Source organism: Dreissena polymorpha, chromosome 8, assembly GCF_020536995.1.
Source record: "Dreissena polymorpha isolate Duluth1 chromosome 8, UMN_Dpol_1.0, whole genome shotgun sequence".
In the NCBI taxonomy this organism is placed as follows: domain Eukaryota; kingdom Metazoa; phylum Mollusca; class Bivalvia; order Myida; family Dreissenidae; genus Dreissena; species Dreissena polymorpha.
In genome coordinates, this window is record NC_068362.1 from 56,509,903 (window position 1) to 56,532,504 (window position 22,602).

Here is a 22,602-nt window from a genome sequence, read left to right on the forward strand (position 1 = left end):
CATGAGCAGACAGACAGAAATCATCCTATGAGCGATTAACTGTGGCCTCTATCTTTATTAACTATTTTTATAAGTAATGTAAACACATCAAATATAAGACAAGCTTATTGCAAAATAGCCGAACATTGTAGACACATTCGAATAACGCTATATCTATGCACGCGATTGTTTTATATGAACTAAATGTTAATATAATTTCCAACGAAGAAGTATGTAGAAGAACAAAGCTGCAGTCAGTTGACGAAGACATCCTCCAGAGACGTTTGCGGTGGGCATGCCACATCCGTCTCAAGCCTGCATCCAATATGACAAGGCAACTTCTCACATTGGACCCCAAGGGAAAGAAAGAGAGGGCGCCATAGAAACACCTGGCGCCGTGACCTGGATGCAGATGCTAAGCAGATGGGCCAAACATGGGGGCAGCTAGAGAGACTCGCCCAGAACCGATACGCCTGGAGGAAGCTGGTTAACGGCCTGTGTCACAGACATTTTTGACGTTAAAAATGTTTAGAAGTTTTTAAATAAAAAATATTGTCGTATAAACAATGTCAAGATTATCTGAACAAGTCTTTATAAATATGCGTTACATAAAACATGAAACAAACGAGCTTTATTTCGAGAGAGAGAGAGAGAGAGAGAGAGAGTGAGAGAGAGAGAGAGAGGGAGAGAGGGAGAGAGGGGAGAGAGTAGAGAGAGAGAGAGAGAGAGAGAGAGAGCAGAGCGAGAGAGAGAGATAGAGAGATAGAGAGCGAGAGAGAGAGCAGAGAGCGAGAGATAGAGAGAGAGAGAGAGAGAGAGAGAGAGAGAGTTAATTCATAGATGCAGATTGCAAAAAACTCTTATTAGAACTGTTTCTCAGCAACAACCTGTCGAAAAGATATTTTACCTTACAGAGCACAATTTAAACCTTGGTGAACATACTTTACAGGAGGATTGAATTCAATGGCTTTCTCGTGCCTTGGTTGCGTAGGCTACATTTTTCATCGTACTTATTTAACGCTTTCTATTGCATTGGCGAGCATTCATCAGTTAATATTGATATCTTTGTTAAACCGCACGGTAGCGCTGTTTGTTAAAACATACAAACGTTTTGTTATTAGTATTATTTGTAAGATTATCATATCAACCAAATAATGCGCATAAAACATTGTTTTGAGGGTCAGAAACGAAATCATCACATGATCTATGATGTTTTCGGTGTCTTGTTATTCCTTGTATACACTGACCAATAGCGTCTACACGTTTATTATAGATACAGTCGAAACCCAATGGCTCGAACTCGTCGGGACCGGCAACAATAGTTCGAGCCATCAAGAATTCGAGCCATACGATTTCTTATAAACGTTTGTTTACGAACAAGTCTGCAGTACATTTTCACCTCCAGTTGAAGAGTACACATATTGCTTTAACTCCGTCCTACTTCGCACTACTTACTGCTTTTGAATTTATAAGTTAATAAGAAATATACACTAAATACTTTAATTTACGAATATTTTAAAACAGTTACAAATACAATTAACAACTAGCATTTAGTAAATATCAGCACGTTTTAGCGTAGCACATTTTAAGGTAACACAAAGAACTAAACATGTATCAGCACTATATACACATTATTTACATACGAGACAGTTCTACATTCCTTTATTTATTTATATATTTTCATCTTTTACTGAAATCAATTAACGATTCAGTCGATTACATGTTAGCAAACAGGTGTTAAATCAATTATTGCGTGCCTTAAATCAAGCGGTCATAATTGATTAACAGTTTATGCGACCGGTGTTAAATCAATTTGTGCGTGCCATTAATCAAGCGGCCCTAATCAAATAACACTTTTTGGGACCCGAAGCGAGTTCGAGCCATCCGAATAAAAGAACGTGTGAAAACTGTAGACGGGACTGTAAAAACAGTTCGAGCCATCCGATAATTCGAGCCAAGCGTGTTCGAGCCATCCGACAAAATTGTATATGAATATATAGGCATACAAAATCGGTGCTTTGATGCGAGTTCGAGCCAACCAGAAATTCGAGCAAAGCGAGTTCGAGCCATCGGGTTTCGACTGTAATATATAATAAATTCAAATATATACATGTCATGTTTGCCCTACACATGTAACATTAGTACAAATTTCATTAATATGCAATTTACTGATCTAACAATGTTATATTTGAGCTCAGTAAGACATACATGAAATCCGTTCATTTTGTAGATTTGTTTAGACATTTTCTACACCATTTGCAAAAGAGCACCACTGAAACTATTGAGTGCATTTGGATAAACACTGTCGACACCACTGACTTCATTGATGAGAACATACACTTCGTCCCCTTGCTTTAGCTCGGTGATTGTAGTCTGAGAAGAGCAGTCGTTGAAGTTGGGCGATCCGCTCAGTACTTTTCCTATTGGGATCTGATTATTCACGAGGTCAAGTACACTATAATGACTCTTGGGTGAGCAGCTGGATACAGAAAATAAATACGTGCCGTTGACAGGTGCTAGGAAAGCTCCCAGGTGTTTGTGGTAGGCATTACCAAGGTTCAGCTGCACTTCGTCGTAAATAACGCGTTCGTTAGGAGCAGAGATGATGGAGACTCCCAGGTGAGCTTTGAATGCCACAGGATCATGACCTATGAAAATAGACACAAATCGGATATGCAATTTACATAGATTTGTACCGATTTAAATGCCTGTCATAAATAACTACTTCGGGACAGGTAAAGATGAACACCGCTAGCTTTAACGTAAGCATGTTTACTAATGAACACATATCATGGTCAAATATTCTGTTCTGTATCGTTACGATTATGTTTTGGCCAGTAAATTTATACCAACACTTACTAAGTTTGCTGATTTTGACTTCATTGTCAGTGACCCTCTGTGTCAAGGCATCAAGTCTTTGCATAAGATCGTGGATGTTCGGTGCTGCAAGAAATGAATAACTTTATTAGAACGTTAAAGGAAGAGTTTAAGGAATGGTTATGTTGTTATTTAAACAACGAGAAGGTTTAATACTGAGCTTGAAACAAAATGTTACTTATTTAAAAGTCGTGTTTTTTTTTCCTATTTTTGACTGTTTGAGTCACAAGCCAATTATTTAATTGTTTTGTTTTAAGAAGTTTCTTTGGCGTTAAATATACTTTCACAAGTGTGGAGCAGTGTTTTTTTTTAAGTTTGCGTTTCATAGTATAAGTGTATCAAATGCATCGATCCCAGCATGTATTTTACGTATGAAAGTATGGTAGTATATATACGGTTAGTTTTTTGACGCACATCCACACTTTTGATATGAAAATAACTGGGTTTCTTTTGAGCCCATACAACATAAGGTTAACCTTAGTCTCGCGGTTGTGACCACATTTTCCTTGAATGAAGTCTTATAAATGTATTATAAATATTGCTGGGCCAAGTGTGAGGTTGAGCGCTCTATAACCAGGTTTAAGCCCCCAATGCTTTGCATTGATCGTTCCAAGGCGGTGACCCCAGCTTTATTCATATTTTGTGTTTATGTTGGTTTGTATTGTGCTGTTTTGTACTGTTTGGGCAATCGGTCACTTGCCTTAAATAAAGGACCAACTAATTGTTTTTAATGAAAATTCAATACTGCTCCAGCAGCTGGAGTTTCACTTCTTTATATTGCATTGCACAACAGTTTGATGTGTGCTGCGTGGATGCAGTAGCGTGTATCCCCGTACATATCTTCGATGTTGTTATATTTTCAGCCTTCAGAGGCTGGTGGCGGTATTGTGTTTTTATTATTTTTTAAGAAACCTTGTTTAAGACCTTTCTTGTACTTAGATTCTTATACATTCTCTGTACTTATAAAGTAAACGTGTATGTTCATCAATTGAGAGTTCTGCAGGATATACTGAATTTTTACAGACCATTATCTGACAAGCTGCCTCTTACTCTTTTATGTATGTTGACTTGGCAATGTGTATTAATGTGATTATAAGATTGGTGGTTTCGCCAAATAAATAACCTATATTTACACTTAAATGTATTATAAATATTGCTGGGCCAAGTGTGAGGTTGAGCGCTCTATAACCAGGTTTAAGCCCCCAATGCTTTGCATTGACCGTTCCAAGGCGGTGACCCCAGCTTTATTCATATTTTGTGTTTATGTTGGTTTGTTTTGTGCTGTTTTGTACTGTTTGGGCAATCGGTCACTTGCCTTAAATAAAGGACCAACTAATTGTTTTTAATGAAAATTCAATACTGCTCCAGCAGCTGGAGTTTCACTTCTTTATATTATATGTTTTGCATGATATTCTTGCAACTATACCCTCCCTGATACATTCGTTTCTGATTATGTTTATCACACAGGTCTTTAGCATTTCTCTTCCCGTGGTATTAAACCACACAACGATTTTGTAAATAGTTTATTGATGGCAATGTAAAATACACCTACTACATCCCATCTCGTCTGCAGCATCGCCACAGTCTGGTACACCATCACAGACCCGTGCACCCCTAATACACGTGCCACCAGCGCACCGGAACTCGCATGCTAAAACGAACAAATACTTTATCACGAAATTAAAATCAAACAAAACAATATGTCTTTTAATTCTACATACCAGGCTGCCTTCAATGTTAGCAAAATTGCTATTTCGAAAATCGGCATTCATAATGATATACATTTGAATACTGCATATTAAGCTTATATTGGCAATCAACAACAACAAGTTGACGATCGCAATTAAAACAGAAATCCTGCTTCCACGAAACCTTCATATATATGTGAAGGCTTTCATTAAATTACTTTAAACAGAAGTAATTGTGTCGAAACATCAAATACCCGGCCTGAATGTTTTTTAGAATGAATGTGTTTTTAAGATAAAATCTTCAAATCGTTGGCCATATTAAGAGAACGAAGTGGACTTCAATGACGAAATACTCACGACATACTGTTGCTGACTCGTCGTAACCATCACTACAGTCAGGAAAGGAGTCGCACAACTTCGTCTTTGAGTGACATTGGGCACCGTCACATGGAAACATGTCTACCCCGCAAGCTTCAGGCAAGAGAGCCTTCGTATCTAAAACGACGCGCACCAGATGCACCTATCTTTTTAGTGTAGGAAAGTAGGAGATCTATTTTTACGATCCCTTGTCAAAGTTTCGAGAGATGAAAAATTCACTTTTCTTAATGCCACTATTTCAACGATGTTTAGAGTTTCACGGAATTCAACGATATACTTTGAAAAAGAGACGTAATTATTGTACACAATAATTTATTATATTTACTCAATTAGCCTTTATGTGCAATTTTGTTACATTAACTTGCAGCGATGATTGTTGTTGATGTATGAACATGTTGCAATTTGCTTAACTATATAGTGTTTTGAAAAAATATTCACTTTTTGTTGAACGTATGAATTCTACTTACCACAATCCAGCTCGTCTGTTTCGTCCAGGCAATCACGCACACCGTTACAAACCTTGGAATTTTCCAAACATCTTGTTTTGTCGCACATTTTGTAATCGATGGGGCATGCTATGAGATAAATAATAACGCAAGGACATTGTTAAGTGAGAATATGCATATGATACGCATATCTATAAACACACTTGGGCATTATTGTATGTCAACACTTATACTTATTCTCCAGTAAATTTAAAGTAATTTGTATTTTTGATATAATGGCACAATTATGCATCTTGATAACACACATCAGTAATATAATGTTGCATAAGACGATGCGAAAGGATGACAGTAATCTTGTTTCAATCAATTATATTTTACTTACGTTTACAATATTTAAGATAATGAATGAATAGTTATCAGACGCTTTGACGCACGTTGTACGCATGTACACAGGACGGCGACCGCGCCACTTCATAAGCTTCCTGACAAATTGCCAGAAGAGATCATTGTTACAAAACGTAACAATAAATGCTTAATTCATAACTCTCACCAAAGAGTAGAGAGAAGTGACGTTTTATGTTATGTTGTCCTTTCACTGTCCATCCTTCGCACGAGTAAAGCCCTTCGTCCGCGTCTGTCGTATTCTGCACGTGCAATGTGGCTTTCCGGCCTTGCATCGTTTGAGTGTAGTAAACTCTTTGAATATAACGATAATGCAACCATTATTTCATTGTAAATGTTTCCCGGGATGAAAAATCTATTCGCGCGGTCAAATGTAAAACATGAAAATCCCGAACAGTTGAACACACATATATTACTTTGAAAGATGAAAAAATCATTCATTCGGAATATAGTGCCAGGAAGAAACGATATCCTTAAAGTCCCGATATTCCGAAGACATGTTATTTTGAAAGCCCGATATGCAAATGGCCTTTATTGCTAAAAGTACGATTCCAAAGAACTGAATCTTCCCGTTCGTGATTATAAATGTATTTATTCTAACCAAAATAACCTGTTTTATTGATAAAATACCACATATCCACATTTTGTTGGCCTTGAATAACTGATTGGCTAATAGTTTACTGTCAATTTATAGAATAGAATAGTGATGATTAAAAATGCATTTGTTCAAAATGAAACTCTCACTTGAATGAAAACGTGTCACTTTTTTCAAGTTAAAAACATGTCATTAAAAACTGCACAATTTACTACATAGACATCAAAATCTTGCTTTAATCTGCCTGATGCATTGTTAACGTTCATCCCATTACACGAGTAATTATGGCATCTCTTATTTCTGGAAGTCTTCATAGCCATTGGGACCCACCAGTTGCCGATTATAAGTCCAGATACTTGTTGTTGTAGAGACCTCATGGCGTTTCCAACACCAAAACATTAACCTCTTAGGCTTTGTGGTTTCACAATTGTATGTAGTATTTTACTATTCAGGTATAAAACAACGTTACCGATGAAAGTGTGACGGTGTAATTTGACAAGCATTCGGACTATCTTGCCTTCAGAATATCGGATCGTGGGATTCACGGACATTCGGGTTATAGGACGGCCGCCAATATTTTTACCTGTTGGAGGAAGCAATGGGCGAAATAAGGGTGTCGTTCTTGTAGAATTCTAACGACGGTGTAATTCCTAGTCCGGTACAATTTGACTGGCAGTAGACCTGCAAAAATAATTATTTACAATAAGCAATTTTGTTAAAAACAAATAAATATTCCATAAATGAGAGTATCCAATGCAAAAGGGATTAGCGCTTGGATATATACACAATTACATATACACGTATATAAGGCTGCGTGACATTTATTTCAATAGAATTAAGCCCTACCAAGGTTAGGCGACCTTTTTTTGCCAGAGCAGAGCCGCCATCGGGTATTTCAAAGCCTCTATAGGTCAAATTCAACGAGCAATTCGTGTCAAATGTCACGGAAGCATCTACTGCGAAGAGAAATGCACAAATTAACATATATGTATAGATTGATTCAGTCCCACATGACGAATGACACAGCTGTATCACATATTTTAGTTTATAATACTTAAATATTCATACAAATGGGGTTCGTTAAGATAAAATTATGTATGTATACATGTTGTATGCTTTTTTCTCATTTTTCTAGTTTTCGTGAAGTAAACTTAAGTACAGACAAATGATTCATGATTGTTATCATTATTTTTTCTTTTAGTATATTTAGAGTATTATACAATTAGGTCATGTTATGGTAATATCATATAAATAAATAATATGGATACAGTTATTGTTTTTCTAGTTAATGTTTGAAGATATAACATTCCAACGATATCAAACCAAACATATTTAATATATATGACAAATAAATAAGTGATGAAATAATACAACCTACCGATATAAGTTGTATATAGTAATATTCCTATAAAAAGCAACATCTTTGTTATCTGTAGCGGACGACAAAACAAGAACAACTTCGTCACTCGTTGTACGTAACTATCAGTTAGAAATGTAAGAACGAGTGTGGCATTTCATATGAAGTGACATTTCCGGTTTCGGTAATTCGTTGGGATGGTCATACGTATTGCGATACAAAGTACATTTAATATAATCATATCGTAATTGGTTATTTAATAGTGTACTGTTAAATGATGCCATGTAATCCCTCAAACGTTTTAAAGTGGGAATTCGAACGACACTGCAAAACTAAAATAGATGATGCGCTCTTATGAAAAAACAAATAAGCATATTATATCACAAACATATTAACATACTAGTTAATTGGATTAATCCAATAGTATATTCTGTAGCATATTTCTTTGAACGGTCGGTTTTCTTCGAATATTAAGCAAAGGCGGAACATGACAGACGTAGATTTTGCATTATTTGTATACAATATTGCTCTAAAATAAATGAGTAAAATATGATAAATAAATGTAGAATGAAATAATTTCAAGTTTGAATAGGAATTTAAAACATTGTAGTTGCCAAGAAAATTCACATTTATATGCAAATGTGTATTCGAGGTAGTTCATAAGTTTAAATAGTGTTAACGTTCTTTTTTCACCTCAATAAGAATGATTTAACAATTGTTACATCGGGACGAAAAAGAGGATCACACAATGTATAAAATAATTTTGAGATGAATTATTGAACATTTTGTTTTACAAATTTCTGTCTTAAAGGACTTGTTCACATATTTAGACATTTTTGACTCAGTCATTGAGTCTCTTAACTTGATAGATGTAAAGGAATTTCAGAGCTTAAGCATAACAAAATGAAACACATTTTTACCAAAATTACGATTCTTTTTTAAAGTTTGCACCACCGCTATTCAAACCGGAGTCGCCCTGATCAAAAGCCCATCTAAATGACATATTCCCCGAAATGCATTTATATTTTACAATGCGTATTTAAAAGCATGTGAGCAATCCACGAGTTGACACAAATCTTAAGGAAAACAAAAGGAAAAAACTTAATTGTTCATTCGTTTTGCGTTCGTTACCCTTAATATTTTTATAAATTGCAAATTGTGACAACTTATAAACGAACACGTATTTTCATTATGTTCCTCAGTCAGTAGTATTGTTTTCGTACTTTGTTATTTTTTAAATTAATCTCTGACAAAATGATTGAAAATGTTCATTTCGCATATCTGTTACCAAGTCTCTCGATACATTTGTTATACTTTTTTGACGTAGCAGTTCAATCAAGGTTTTGATCCTTCTGAAAAGCCATCGACAATTTAAAGATAATTTTCACAAATGGACGTTGCGTCTGTCTAAAACGAACCACCAAATATTCTTAACTGTTGTAATATGTTCTTCGCAGTGGTACAGCATGCAATTTGCAAATAGACATCAATTTTAAATTCAGCCAAGCCATGTATATATACGACATACAATTGACACACATCAAAACAAAATCGCTGATCATGTTATAAAATATAAAATCTTAAATAGATAGGGAACCGTTGAATTTCTGAGCAGACGACAATTTCATAACAAGCTGCTAAGGTGTGGTTTGTAACAGTTTTGTATGCCGCTTATAGCTTAAGATAATGTTAAATAAAATCTAAAAATATTATCTAATTTTATAACAATAAACCATACATGCTCCTCGTTTTATATATAATTCTTTAATCTTAGGTTGCGTGGTACTTAAGTAAAAAAAAAGCAAAATTCGTATCAGATGTTAAACGAGGCACAGAAGCTGGTTTATTCTTGAGAAGGTCAAGTGTTTTAGTCCGCTAATTGATTATTAACACTTGCAACCCTGTTCGGTGGCTTTCTTTTATGCAGAATTTGAATCTGCATAACATGTCACTGTATTGTTCATATTTGCATTACTGTTATCAGATCAAGCGTTATTCCGTAACGTCAGTTCAAAATAAATATATACTATAAGTTAAAGATTTAATTTTGTTTGAAATTCATAAAACAATTTTCCAAATAAGACATTACGATTTAAACAGCGATGTTGACAATGCGGTAATATATTTCGAAATGTTCACAGCTCGCAAACTATAAGACAATAACACAATTTAAACAATTGTCTGTGTGTCTGTCTGTCTGTGTGTCAGTGTGTCTGTCTGTGTGTCTGTCTGTCTGTCTGTCTGTGTGGCTGTGTGGCTGTCTGTCTGTGTGTCTGTGTGTCTGTCTGTGTGTCTGTCTGTCTGTATGTATGTATGTATGTATGTATGTATGTATGTATGTATGTATGATTGTATGTATGTATGTATGTATGTATGTATGTATGTATGTATGTATGTATGTATGTATGTATGTATGTATGTATGTATGTATGTATGTATGTATGTATGTATGTATGTATGTATGTATGTATGTATGTATGTATGTATGTATGTATGTATGTATGTATGTATGTATGTATGTATGTATGTATGTATGTATGTATGTATGTATGTATGTATGTATGTATGTATGTATGTATGTATGTATGTATGTATGTATGTATGTATGTATGTATGTATGTATGTATGTATGTATGTATGTATGTATGTATGTATGTATGTATGTATGTATGTATGTATGTATGTATGTATGTATGTATGTATGTATGTTTGTATGCGTGCATGCATGCATGCATGCATGCATGCATGCATGTATGTATGTATGTATGTATGTATGTATGTATGTATGTATGTATGTATGTATGTATGTATGTATGTATGTATGTATGTATGTATGTATGTATGTAAATATGTATGTATGTATGTATGTATGTATGTATGTAAGTTCGTATGTACGTATGCATGCATATATGTATGTATGTATGTCTGTATGCATGTCTGTCTGTATGTCTGTCTGTCTGACATCAATTGCAACGTCAAGTCCGCAAAATAGCGCGAGCTTTTATGCCTTCAATACTTTTGCGATGTGTCAGCTGAAAACATAATATACGCCTCGAGGCACACGCAGTGAATATTAAGAATCTATTTAAGCGTGTTTAATACTTGATAATTATGAATACACACAGTTTTTTGAAGATCAGAAATAAATCTCGTTTCAACTGAATTATATTATATAAAAAAGTCGTGAAGAATGCGTTCGGAGTTGTTCGGAACTGTTCTGATAAACTAACACGGAATATAATGGACGCAAAGGCGTCTAATTCAGAAGAATATCGATTTGATGATATAATTTGTCTACAAAATATCATAAATTGATTGGATGATACTGGACGAGACCCGCGTTGGTATGCTCGAAAAGATGTTAACATCGCATTTTTTTAAATCTTTAAATATCGAAACAAACTCGGTTTACACAAATACAAACCGACCAAAACAGACAAACCACTGCCAATATGACATGCAATCAACCATGAGTAATTAGTTCTTTACGGAATGCATTTGTACATCATCTTGATATTGCTCATGATAAATAATGTTTGACTACCTCGTATTTCGCGTAACGACAACGAACCATAAGGCACAAATTTACTTCTCTTACAATTTTCCAATATCGAAGAACGTTTTGAATGCGTACTTTAGTCTACATGGAGTTATAAGCAGCAAAATGTTCAAATGTTATTTTAAGGATATATGTAAACGTTTGATACTATAAACACTGTAAACTTGCGGCATTGTATTATATAATGTATGAAATTCAGGCTTCAGAAAGTTGCTTTGCGACACGTTTTTAGACAATATTGATGCAATGTCCGAATCCACCATATTGGGCAGTATTTGGACTGTATTAAGAAGTTGTGGATCGATCGGACCAAATTAATCACAGACATTAGGATATAATCAACAGGTATTGAATGCATATGTTGAAAACAATTTGAGATTATTTAGCATGGAAACTTTATCAAGCGATATTTAATGCTTACTAAGTGACCAAGGTCGTGTCTAAATCTGACACCCCCTCTTTAAATAATGAAAACTGCTTGGAAATAATATTTGTCATGCAATATGTTTCCAAAAAGAACAGTTGTGTATACGGAACACATTTTCTAGCTTGTTAAAGGGTGTGTTTCTGCAAATTCGTAAATTGGGAACACTGATTAGTTAATTAAACTTGATAGAGTTATTGGAAAAGACATTAATTTATAAATGGGCCAATACAAAAAATACAAAATACATGTGTGTGTTTTATTGAAGATCGTCTAGGCACTACTTAACACTCTTAATCCCATAAAATCAGACATATTTTATGATATCTGCAACAGAACGCCAGTAAAACTATTAATAATATTTTGATGTGCAAAGATCAGATCGCCACTTGACTCATGATGTTGAACGTACACTTGGTCTCCAGCGTTCAGTTGAGTGACGGTTGTCTCCGAGGAGCAATCGTCATATAGACTGTCCCCCGCAAGTATTCCACCAATCCTGTTGGTATTCTTCATCAAGTCAAGAAGAATGAAATGGCCACCATGTGAGCACACGGAGACGGAAAACAGGTATGTGCCGTTTAACGGTGCTAGAAATCCACCAAGATGTTGAAAGTAGGCATTACCAAGGTTCAGTTGTACATCGTCAAAGATGATGCGCTGATTGAGACCGGGATTGCTGCTTGAAGTCAGGTGTGCCTTAAATGCCACTGGCGGGTGATCTGAATTATAAGTCGTATGTTTAGCTAAAAATTATCGTATCTGATTTAAAATGGTATGAAGACAAAATACTTTTACGTTCGCCACTCGAAAAAAGATTCCACGTAAAATTGTATGAAAATTGACGGAATACGGATGAATGAAGAATGTATATACACAAATTTATTTGTTAAGATGTCGTCAAAATGTGTGAAAAATAAAACTTTGGTTTTACACTTACTGTATTTTGCTTTGAGGTCATTGAAATCCTTCGTCAAAGTGGTCAGTTTAGCCTCGTTAGCGTCCAATCTGAGAACAAGATCAGGAATGTCCACTTCCGCCACAAATCGGGATTCTAAGACAGACGAAGCTGCAAAGCAAGCGAATGTACAATATATAATTATGTGAAACATAGTTCTCCGTAAGGTGAAAGTAAACGAATTGTAGTTTGAAACTTTTGAAATATTGTATTTGAATCTAGAACAATGTCAAGATAGAATAGATAAGTAGCCAAATTTAGATTGTCATGTACTGACCAAATCGATGGGTCACTTGTATGTCTCATTCTCATGTGTGTATCGTCTGTACAGTTAAGAAAGATAACAATTTCGCATTTTCACTAATTTACAATACGACATTTTGATACATTTAAAATTATTTTTAAAATGTTATTATACTGGTACAACAAAGGACAAGAAACGTAAAGGGCCGTAATTTGCCTTTATGCAAATTATTTTCAACCTAATATCGACGTAAAGAGCAGAGAGTCATCTTTTAAAAATATCCTCAATGTGCGAATTTTTGTTGAAAAGACCTTATCTCCAACCCGAGACAAAGAAACAAACTGCTTTTCAATTTTGACGTCGTTGAACGTTGCTTTTTACGGCAACGTCAGTCACAACTCAGAATTATGTAGACGCGGATTGTCTATCAGCATTAAAATCACATTGATCAATCAAATTAACAAATTACATGTCATATAGAATATCAACAGTATAATGCATATTAAAATATCTTTGTGATTCAAATCGCCGAATTTTTTACGAAACAAATCACACATTCTTAATAACATTTGATAGTTTTGTTTTTGAATCGCATCAGAAAAAAATATTACATTCTCAAAAGTTACTAACGTAAATATTTATAAAACAACAAAAATACGGTTTCATTAAGAACCTATTGTATTCAACTATTCAGTATGCATATTCTGATATTCTATATTACGTTTACCGTCTAGTTCAGATGCACGTCGAATAAACAAGTTGATCTCCGGCAGTACCTCGCGTGACCGCGATCTTCCGTAAGTATGTATTCCTACGCGCCGATTAACATGTTCTTATATTTGACCTTTGAAATTTATTGAGACGCATCATGAATTTTATCGTTATATAATATATCATCCTATTTATTTTTTCTTTCAAATATATAACAGAACCAGCTTTCCGTATTATTCATTTTCATTTACTTGATTACGCAATTTATGACGTATCTAGTGTGACGTCATTTCTCTGACGAAACAAACTAGACTCTCTGGATTTTAAGGACAACAATTTGAACGTGGTGGTCTTTAACAGTCTTTTAAAAATATTTTTAAAGCATCGAACAAGTCCAAAACGTATTTTGGATTGTGTGTTTGGCATGCATAATTGTTAACTTCGATAGGAATAAAATAACTCGCTCCGACAGGATTACGTTTTCGTTAATCGTGTTTTGGGTCAGATTGGTTAGCATTCGATAAAAAACGCCATTAAAAAATAGTGTGATTTAAAAAAAGTGTGATTCAAAATAAGTTTCGTTGGATTTCGATAAAAGGATGGATGAACAAAAGATTGAAGTGCATATAATTGCAACTTTATCGTAATTAGCAATGGATTGAAGTTGTCATTGACGTAAAGAAAATTGAGCTTTTGTTTTGCTGTTGCATTTTATTTTGTTCAATTTCTGCCAAAAAAATCACTTTTCTCTATCCGTTTTTATTTCTCCACATATTTTCAATTCGAAAGTTTTAAAAGAAACAGTTTAATGAGGAACTATTTTTAACGTGACACACTCGGTAGTTATTCGGTCGTCAGGAATGTTGTGTACATGTAGGAGGCCCGACAAGAATAATTCGTTTGTTATGTCAATTAACCATTTGTCTTTGATTAAATGTATGAACAGCATAAGTTAACATGTTTTTGTTGGTCCAACGCTATTTTTGTATACTATTTATCATCTTTATTGGTGGATGGAATTGTTCTAGGGGCCAAATAAAATAATTGCAAAAAGTGTGTACATGTTCACTTGGCATCTCTGTAGGTAGGCCTGTTCGTGCTTTTGTCTGCCTTTTATTAAGTTGAAGGAATTCAACCCCATTGGATTCTTTCTGAATGGTTGCATCAACCCATCTGTAAGTGAAATTTGTTTCGTGTCAAATAAGTTAACCTTGTTACAAGTTGTATAAATTTAGTTAAAAACAGTATGCCTAAACACTGAAAACCTGTGAAAACCCATTCAAAACCAAACTCTGTTTTAAGGTCGTATTTGTAGGTTTTTGCTTTAACTTGATGTTAAAAACTTTTAAAGTGATAAATAATTTGTACAAATATATATGTATTTTGGCTCTTGTTAGTTGTCTGTGTTTAATTACATGCAAATCCTTAAAAAAATGCTAATTATGGTTCAACTTTTGTTATTATAATCATGTATTAACCGCAGTTATTTTACAATAAATAATCATATATGTGTGTAACGCTCTTTGGTTTTCTCTAGACAGGTCTATAAACAAAAGAATAATAAACACTTCTAACCAGTTCTTAATGTATTATCCCAAAGACACAATAGCAGCGTAATTCACAGTATATCCTATAAATCACAAGTAACAGACTAAAATAAACATCCAACACAACTGATCTTAAACACATCAAAGCAACTCATCTTACACTAACAATCTCGTCCTTTTATAGTCCTAAATGATACATGTAATCCCAATCACCAAACAATCTTAAAAGTACACATTGTCCTATAAATCCACATAAAACAAAACAAAAGTCCAAATTATCCATAACATCCAATCCTATATAGTTAATAAATTCGTTACATGTGTTTTGACATCTATAATAGGAAAACATATTTTACGGATTATTTTAGTAGCGTTTAAAGGGGCCGCCAACAAGATTTCACGAAAAAAGAAAAGTTTTGTCATATACCAGTCGTGATATTTTAATCAATATAAACTAATAATTGTAAAAAATACTGTATTTTAGAACTTTTCTTTTTTCGTCAATCTGGTTGACGGCCCCTTTAAATCAAACTTTAGATATTTTTCTATTGTTTAATCCTCTTTTTAATAGATAATTTTATTTTATTAGAGGAATTGAATAATTTTTTTTGTCTAGTACAAAGTTTATTGCGATCAAATGACATATGGTGTCTCTGGGAGTTTGATTAGTTTTATTCTTTTTTAATTGTAACTTATAAGATAACAGTGATTGTTTTTGCCCGATTGGGAAAAGTACCGGTACCAGCCCAATCAGGAAATATGTGTAAAAACACTGAAATTGGCAAGAGTCTTCATATAAGAATATTGGTGTAATTTATTTTTTGCTCCCAAGGACTTAAAGATTGTTAACTAAGTGTTGTAAAGTTGTCAATATTATATTAACTTAGGTCCAACCCAAAAAGCTGCATAGGGAAACTATCTAAATGTAGCATTTTATTCATTTAACAAAAATAAAAATAAATAAACCTAATTGGGATTTTTTTGACAGCAATAGTGAAAATTGTAGTTTTTTCCTTAATAGGAAAGTGCTGTTTTCTGATTGTACTTTATAAAGAATGATAGCTTAATTGCTGGATATTGTGATCATGGTCAACTGATGGTTATTGCTGGTATATTTAATAGTAATTGCAAAGCCATTTAATTGTAAAAGCAGTTATGTAGTTCAATGGAGAACAACCTGTCTTCATAAAGATGGGGAAATCTGAGTTCAAGTCTCAGCAGAAATGTTAAACTTGACTTTGCAATAAGACAGTTAAATATAATATTTGATTAATAATTGTCTGTTTTTGGCATAATTACCTCAAATTGCAATTTTCGGTCGTTCCACTTAATCCAAGTGACACACAATTGTTAAACCACAATGTGTTCAACAAGGCCTTTGGAGATGTACCACCCAGCATTCAACGGTCGTACAGTATAATCAATTTCCTCGTCGCTTATGGGATCTGTGGCATTTGATTTGTTTACCTTTCCCATTTTTTTAGAGTTTTTTGTTTGCCTTCAAAGCATCTCTTGTAAGCTGGAAGTGATTTGTCTTGTTTTTTTGCATAATTTGTGCAGGATTTTTGCTGTTTTTAAGTTTTCGGTCGATGCTTGATATCATGTTCCTTATTGTGCTTTGTTCAAATTCAGAACCATCACATTTTCTAACTGAAAGCACATAATTTGCCAAGTATTCATCCAACATATCCGGGCCTATGTCATGTATTTCCCTTTTTTCGTGTTTTGTCAATAAGAATCTTTTGAACTTGTTAACATCAATCATTGTTTTCTTTAGATTATTCTTGTTTTCCGCTTGACAGATTTTTAGTTTTACTTCTTTATTTGTTATTTGTTTAAAACAGTCCTTTACATTGAGGGTTGAGGGTTTGTTAAGTGGAGAATGATGATCATTCTCGAAGGGGTCATGACAATCGAAGTCATGAAAATCAATGTCATACATAGTTTGAAAATCAGATATACTTATTTGAGTGACACTTGTTTTCAAGTTTTCATCATTTTTAAGACCTACATTTTCACTGTTCACCATGCCTGTAGAGTTTTCCTTATCGGTTTCATCCTTCCTGTTATAATCAACATCTTGTTCCTTATTTTTGACAGTTACATCGTTATTTTCTTCACTTTCAGCCATTAAATCAATATAATCAATTTAAGACGACCGAAAATAAGTATGTATTTGTGGAGTGTAACCTTTCTATTTATATAAAGAAATGCCGTATATTAAAGGTTATGTGTAAATAAATTTTGAAGGCAAAATTGATTACTTCATTGTCATATGTTTGCCTAATTTGTACACATTTATTACTTGTAAGATCATTTTATTTTTACAAAACATTTCACAAGAACTTCGCATGTACATTTTGTAAAAGGTCAAATATTATAACGTGTTAATCGGCGCGTAGGATTACATATTTACGGTTAGATCGCGGTCATGTAAGGTGGGGTCGGAGATAAACTAGTTTTTCCGACTCTGCTTTATAAGTTCAATGTTTGCAACAGAGGAAGGATAAAAACACATATGCCGACTTTTGTTTATGGGTAGGATAGCGCTGTAAGAAACAATCATATTTAATTATCTTTATTATATTAGACGAGAATGTGTTCAATTTGTTCGCCCCATACAAGTTGAGCCTCGCAAATAAAGCTCGAACAAGAGAACAAGATATCTCTTAAAAAGTATTTTGGTGTACATAACATTTTCAAAGCATTTTGCATGGGAATATAAACAGGGCAAAGGTTATATTGTCCAGAAGTTTTGGTATTTTTTAAAACTTCAATTAATAGCAAACACCTGTAATTCGAAAGTGAAATTCAAGCTTTTCTAGCTGAATAATATTATAAAGTTAATTTATAAAAGTGTTATTAAATAGATGAAGTCATATTGGTTTTGTTATCGAGCTTCAGACAGCCGTATTGAACTTTGGCCTGCGGCCTCAGGCCAATACGGCTGTCTTCAGCTCAATAACAAAGCCAATACAAATTCAACTAATTAATAACATCAAATTATTAATTTATATAACAAATAGGATTTAACATATCTGTTGGCATATTTTTTTAAATAACGCCACAAACTATTTGAGGCTATGGATACGACACGTCATCAGCATCTGAAATGTATTCAACCCAGTTTCTCGGATCAACAGAAATTTTATTGGATTGGTGGCACCGGAAACAAACATTTTCGAACACTTTATTAAATATTACACCAACATTCTCTTACAAACTTAATGTCCCGATATTCACGTCAAGTTAAATTACTGGTGGTAAGAACCTTTTAGGTGCGAATTAATGAAACATACATATAAGTACAGATGAAACTATTCTTATGATATGAAGAATCGTACCATTATATGCAGCATTCCAGACCTGTGAAAATGATATTGACTGATAATTTAATATTGTTTAATAATTAAGCAATAATGTCATTTTCTTAGGACGTATTGTGATCAATTTCAGCTTTTTTCGATATCGCGATACTTAGATAACGGTTTCAATTTACTTGTGCGTTTTGAGGATAATTATAAGGTACGTGTGTGGTTTGGTATTCCTTCCTATAGGTTATTGTCCTCATCCTGTGGGTTGCCAAGAAGGTGAGCCAAGCTTTGAGTTCTACTTTGTAATAGCGCCCATAGTGGTTATTTTCCCCCTCAGAGGATTTTCGTTTTAGGTCAAGCACTTTTTATATTCGTTTCGGTTCAGTCCACATTTGTAAAATCATAGGTTATTTTTTTGTTCGACGGTGTATGACAGAAAGTTGGATTGGTAGACTGGAGCAAATAAAACAAAAATGAAGAGCTCACAAATGGCAAAGAACAAAATAACTGATTCCTATAGATTTACCGATTTTATTGCATGGTCTGAGAATTCGGACTGTGCTTATTCGGCTTAGTTGTCGATATGCCTTAAGTGATAAAAAAATAACTGATCGAATGGCAAACTGCTTCAAAAATATATCTTATAATCCTGCCTTTAATGTCACTCATGTATGACAGAAGAAAGTATGTAGCCTCCGCGTTAATAAAGATCATCGTTTTTGGTACTCAGTCCCCGTTTAATTTAAAATTGTCTGTTTCGTAATTTGATTATATGACTTTGCCATTTCTTTATTTCTGTTCATTTTGTGATAAAATCATTAAAAATAACACGGGCACACTGCACAACGTTAAAGCTTTTTGGTATTCCCTCAGTGATAAAACTCCGAAATGCACTCGTCCCGTTACGGTATTTGTCTTTCACAGTTTCAAATCAACTCTTGCACAACCGCTAGGTAAATGTTATATTAAAAAGATGATTAAATTGCTAGAATTGGAACGTTTTTGACCGCACGGAATATCCTGTACACTGAAAAGTTAATGTTTTATGTACTAGGCTGAGATATTTCTGCGGCTAAACGTTGAGTGACTATTTTAAATGGTGACTCTTATCTGTACAACAAAGGCGAATAGCACGCTCACTATCGCCATTTTGCTTTATCCTCGACATAAGCAAGCTTCGATATTTAGAATCAGTAAAACATGTTTTGATAAAAATAGAAATGACAATATATGTTTATTCAATTTTGAATATTTGTAAATACAAGTGAAACAATCATAAATTCCTCAATTAAAATGGCTTATCTGAAAGTTGGTTCCTCTTGAGAAAAAACTTAAATCTGAGTGCGATTCTCAATGAATAAAAATGTGAACACACGGTTACGTCAACCGTTTTTTCTCGTTTGAACGTTGATAGTATGTAATGATAATGAAACTACAATCTTTATTGAAACAATATTTTAGATTTCACGAAAAGAAAATATTTAGAAGGGTATAATTGTGATACAACACACACAAGCCGTTATAATACTTACATTAATAGTACACACTTCCATTGCTTTTATCATTAATTAATAAAATAACTAAATGAGACTCGGGTTTAAAATTTCGTTTCCATGTACAATGTGGTATGAAAAAAATAAAATAAAATAAAAAAGTATTTGCATCGCCGGACAGGCTACTTGGCCGACTGAAAATAGTACGAAATCGATTTAAGTTGTCGATTTAACTTGAAACGGATCGTTTTGTTAATGGCTTATTACATTAGAAACCGTTTGGTTTAGGGACATTTGTTTAAGTATAACAAATTTCATATATTATATAGAACATTTTATTTGTGTGGTCTGTTAGGACTCTTCATTGCTCAAACCTTATTCGTATGTACAAATTCAAGATTAATGTAAATGTTTATCTCCAAAGTATGTTTGTGAATGCTTCAAGATCTACTAATTTACCGCATCTTTCATTAATAATTGATAGACTGATAAAAACAATACCACAATATAGCTGTGCGTCGTATTTATTGTCATTTATAATATTTGCAACAAGGACCCCGTAAAACTATTTATATAGTTTTGATGCACAAAGATCATATCGCCATCGGTCCCATGATGTTGAACGTATACCTGGTCTCCAGCGTTCAGTTGAGTGACGGTTGTCTCAGACGAGCAATCATCAAGAGCATCATCCCCCGCAAGTACACCGCCAATCCTGTTGTTGTTCTTCATCAGATTAAGAACTATGTAATGGCCCTCATGTGAGCAAATGGAGACGGAAAACATGTACGTGCCGCTCAACGGTGCAAGAAATCCACCCAGATGTTGAAAGTAGGCATTTCCAAGGTTCAGTTGAACATCGTCAAAGATGATACGCTGATTGGGACCGATAGTGACAAACAGATTGCCGCTCGAGGCCAGGTGTGCTTTGAATGCCACTGGCTGGTGATCTAAGTAGACAAATAAATAGTTTAAGACAAATTGATTGACTTTGATAATTATTGTTTTAAGCAAACACACTTATTTCAGGTTAAATCCTTGAAGCAAAGAATCAACGTTTAGCGATCTAGAATTAATTTGCTTCGGTAAAGAGTTTGATATAATGATAAAAAAAAACTTTGCAACTTATAAACTGACGTTAAATAGAAATAATTGTCACACCTGTTTTTCTAAATTGCCAAAACAATAGTACTAAAAAGGTCAAGTAATTACAGAAGCATTTTGCAAGATATTGTTTAACAAGCAGTGCGCAAATGAATCCATATTGTATATAAAACATTTAATATGATACACTTCAAATGTTACGCTCATTAAATAAGCCATTCTAAACCAGTCTGAGAAATGTTACTTACCGACTTTGGCTTTGAGGTCGTTAAATGATCTCGTCAGAGAACCAAGCTGGCCAACGGTTTCAGTCAGGTTCTTTGTAAGAGCATTCAGTTTCACGTCGTTTGCGTCCAATCTGAGAACAAGATCCGGAATGTCCACTTCCGCCACAAATCGGGATTCTAAAACAGGCAAAGCTGTAACGCACCCAAACGCAATAATATATATAATTATGTGAAACATAGTGGTGTGCTCCTTCAAGTTTACATAGGCGAATGACGCCTTTGACGATTTTTATCAGCTTATAATGTTCTAGATTTGAAACGAGAACATTGAGCAAATAGATAAGTCACGTTGAATAAAGGTTAATTTTAACATTAAATTGTATAACTAACAATAAATGACAATTAATGAAATCTTACAGTCCGTCGAATATTAAGAACTCATCTTATATTCTATATATTTTGATCATTAAACATGGAATTGCCAAATCATCCGGCTTATTAGTTTTAAGGCACTGGAAATCGTTTTAACTTAAAACATTCGCATCAAGACCGTTTTCAATGCATTCTTATAACTCTGAAAATGTAACAGTTACTTACACTGTTTACACAAATGTAAAACAACTAATTTAAAATTATTTATTAACGCCATTAATAATGCAAGATAAAATTACATGTATGCACTAATTTTGTCCTCCTTATAAAAAGTTTAAAGAGGCGATACAAATGTGATCATATAAACACCGTGCATATAAAAACCCACCAGACATTAAGGACAAAACAAACAAGCCGATTAATCCCAAATTTATTTCTTGCCCATGTGTTTAGGGGTTAGTAGGTGCGGTCATTAACCAAGTTCCATGATTCTGACCTTTGGCAATTTAGTTGTAAAAAGGCAAAAGGCCCAGACTACGGTTATATCGAAAATTACACCATCACAAATAGTGTCAGGTAATTGTACATGAAAGCCACGCTCTTATGATAGGTTGACGTTACCAAAGTATACAAACACATCGTCAAATATGCACTTGACAAAATTACTATAGCTTTAAAGGTTTGATGGAACACGGTTAGGAATACAAATTTGAACGATATAAATTCCGTTCAAGAATGCCATTTTTCAAAATTAAAGTTGATAATGACATCATTCGAGTTTTTTTATTTGAAATTAATGAGCATTCAATACGAGAGATGCGTTTCAAGAACAAATCGTTAAAAATTTTCGAGGTATCTACATGTATAAATCTAATAAAGTATAAAATGTTATCTAGCTTAAATGGTTTTTGAAGTTATGACATTTAA

General features: G+C 33.9%; 3 protein-coding genes across 4 annotated transcripts; all 3 read right to left on the reverse strand.

Annotated features, from left to right (window-relative positions):
• Positions 1-1,463: 1,463 nt before the first annotated feature.
• LOC127841735 (complement factor I-like) lies at positions 1,464-7,866 on the reverse strand. 2 transcript variants are annotated; one of them, XM_052370776.1, is made up of 9 exons: positions 7,744-7,866; positions 7,212-7,321; positions 6,949-7,046; positions 5,919-6,064; positions 5,390-5,497; positions 4,902-5,039; positions 4,409-4,507; positions 2,839-2,922; positions 1,464-2,627 (listed from the first exon to the last, which is right to left on the reverse strand). In XM_052370776.1, the coding sequence occupies exons 1-9, from the start codon at positions 7,784-7,786 to the stop codon at positions 2,227-2,229; spliced, it is 1,227 nt and encodes a 408-aa protein (XP_052226736.1). In that variant the 5' UTR covers positions 7,787-7,866; the 3' UTR covers positions 1,464-2,226. The 2 variants fall into 2 exon arrangements, with proteins under 2 accessions (XP_052226736.1, XP_052226737.1); XM_052370777.1 differs by having other exon boundaries at positions 7,212-7,318; positions 7,744-7,858.
• A 4,084-nt stretch (positions 7,867-11,950) lies between these two features.
• On the reverse strand, positions 11,951-12,891 carry LOC127842074 (heavy metal-binding protein HIP-like). Its single transcript, XM_052371392.1, has 2 exons — positions 12,646-12,891; positions 11,951-12,427 (listed from the first exon to the last, which is right to left on the reverse strand). The coding sequence occupies exons 1-2, from the start codon at positions 12,815-12,817 to the stop codon at positions 12,024-12,026; spliced, it is 576 nt and encodes a 191-aa protein (XP_052227352.1). The 5' UTR covers positions 12,818-12,891; the 3' UTR covers positions 11,951-12,023.
• A 7,589-nt stretch (positions 12,892-20,480) lies between these two features.
• LOC127841412 (heavy metal-binding protein HIP-like) lies at positions 20,481-21,595 on the reverse strand. The gene is made up of 2 exons (XM_052370225.1): positions 21,325-21,595; positions 20,481-20,922 (listed from the first exon to the last, which is right to left on the reverse strand). The coding sequence occupies exons 1-2, from the start codon at positions 21,539-21,541 to the stop codon at positions 20,507-20,509; spliced, it is 633 nt and encodes a 210-aa protein (XP_052226185.1). The 5' UTR covers positions 21,542-21,595; the 3' UTR covers positions 20,481-20,506.
• Between the last annotated feature and the right edge of the window lie 1,007 nt (positions 21,596-22,602).

Bases quoted from the DNA above. Each gene is read 5' to 3' on its own strand.
- LOC127841735 (XM_052370776.1), bottom strand. From the start codon at position 7,786: ATGTTGCTTTTTATAGGAATATTACTATATACAACTTATATCG. The intron at 2,923-4,408 runs GTAGGTGTATTT...CATTTCTTGCAG, and splicing joins TGCAGACGAGATGGGATGTA to CACCGAACATCCACGATCTT. The intron at 2,628-2,838 runs GTAAGTGTTGGT...CTATTTTCATAG, and splicing joins AGTCAAAATCAGCAAACTTA to GTCATGATCCTGTGGCATTC.
- LOC127842074 (XM_052371392.1), bottom strand. From the start codon at position 12,817: ATGTTTCACATAATTATATATTGTACATTCGCTTGCTTTGCAGCTTCG. The intron at 12,428-12,645 runs GTAAGTGTAAAA...CTTATAATTCAG, and splicing joins TGACCTCAAAGCAAAATACA to ATCACCCGCCAGTGGCATTT.
- LOC127841412 (XM_052370225.1), bottom strand. From the start codon at position 21,541: ATGTTTCACATAATTATATATATTATTGCGTTTGGGTGCGTTACAGCT. The intron at 20,923-21,324 runs GTAAGTAACATT...TTGTCTACTTAG, and splicing joins CGACCTCAAAGCCAAAGTCG to ATCACCAGCCAGTGGCATTC.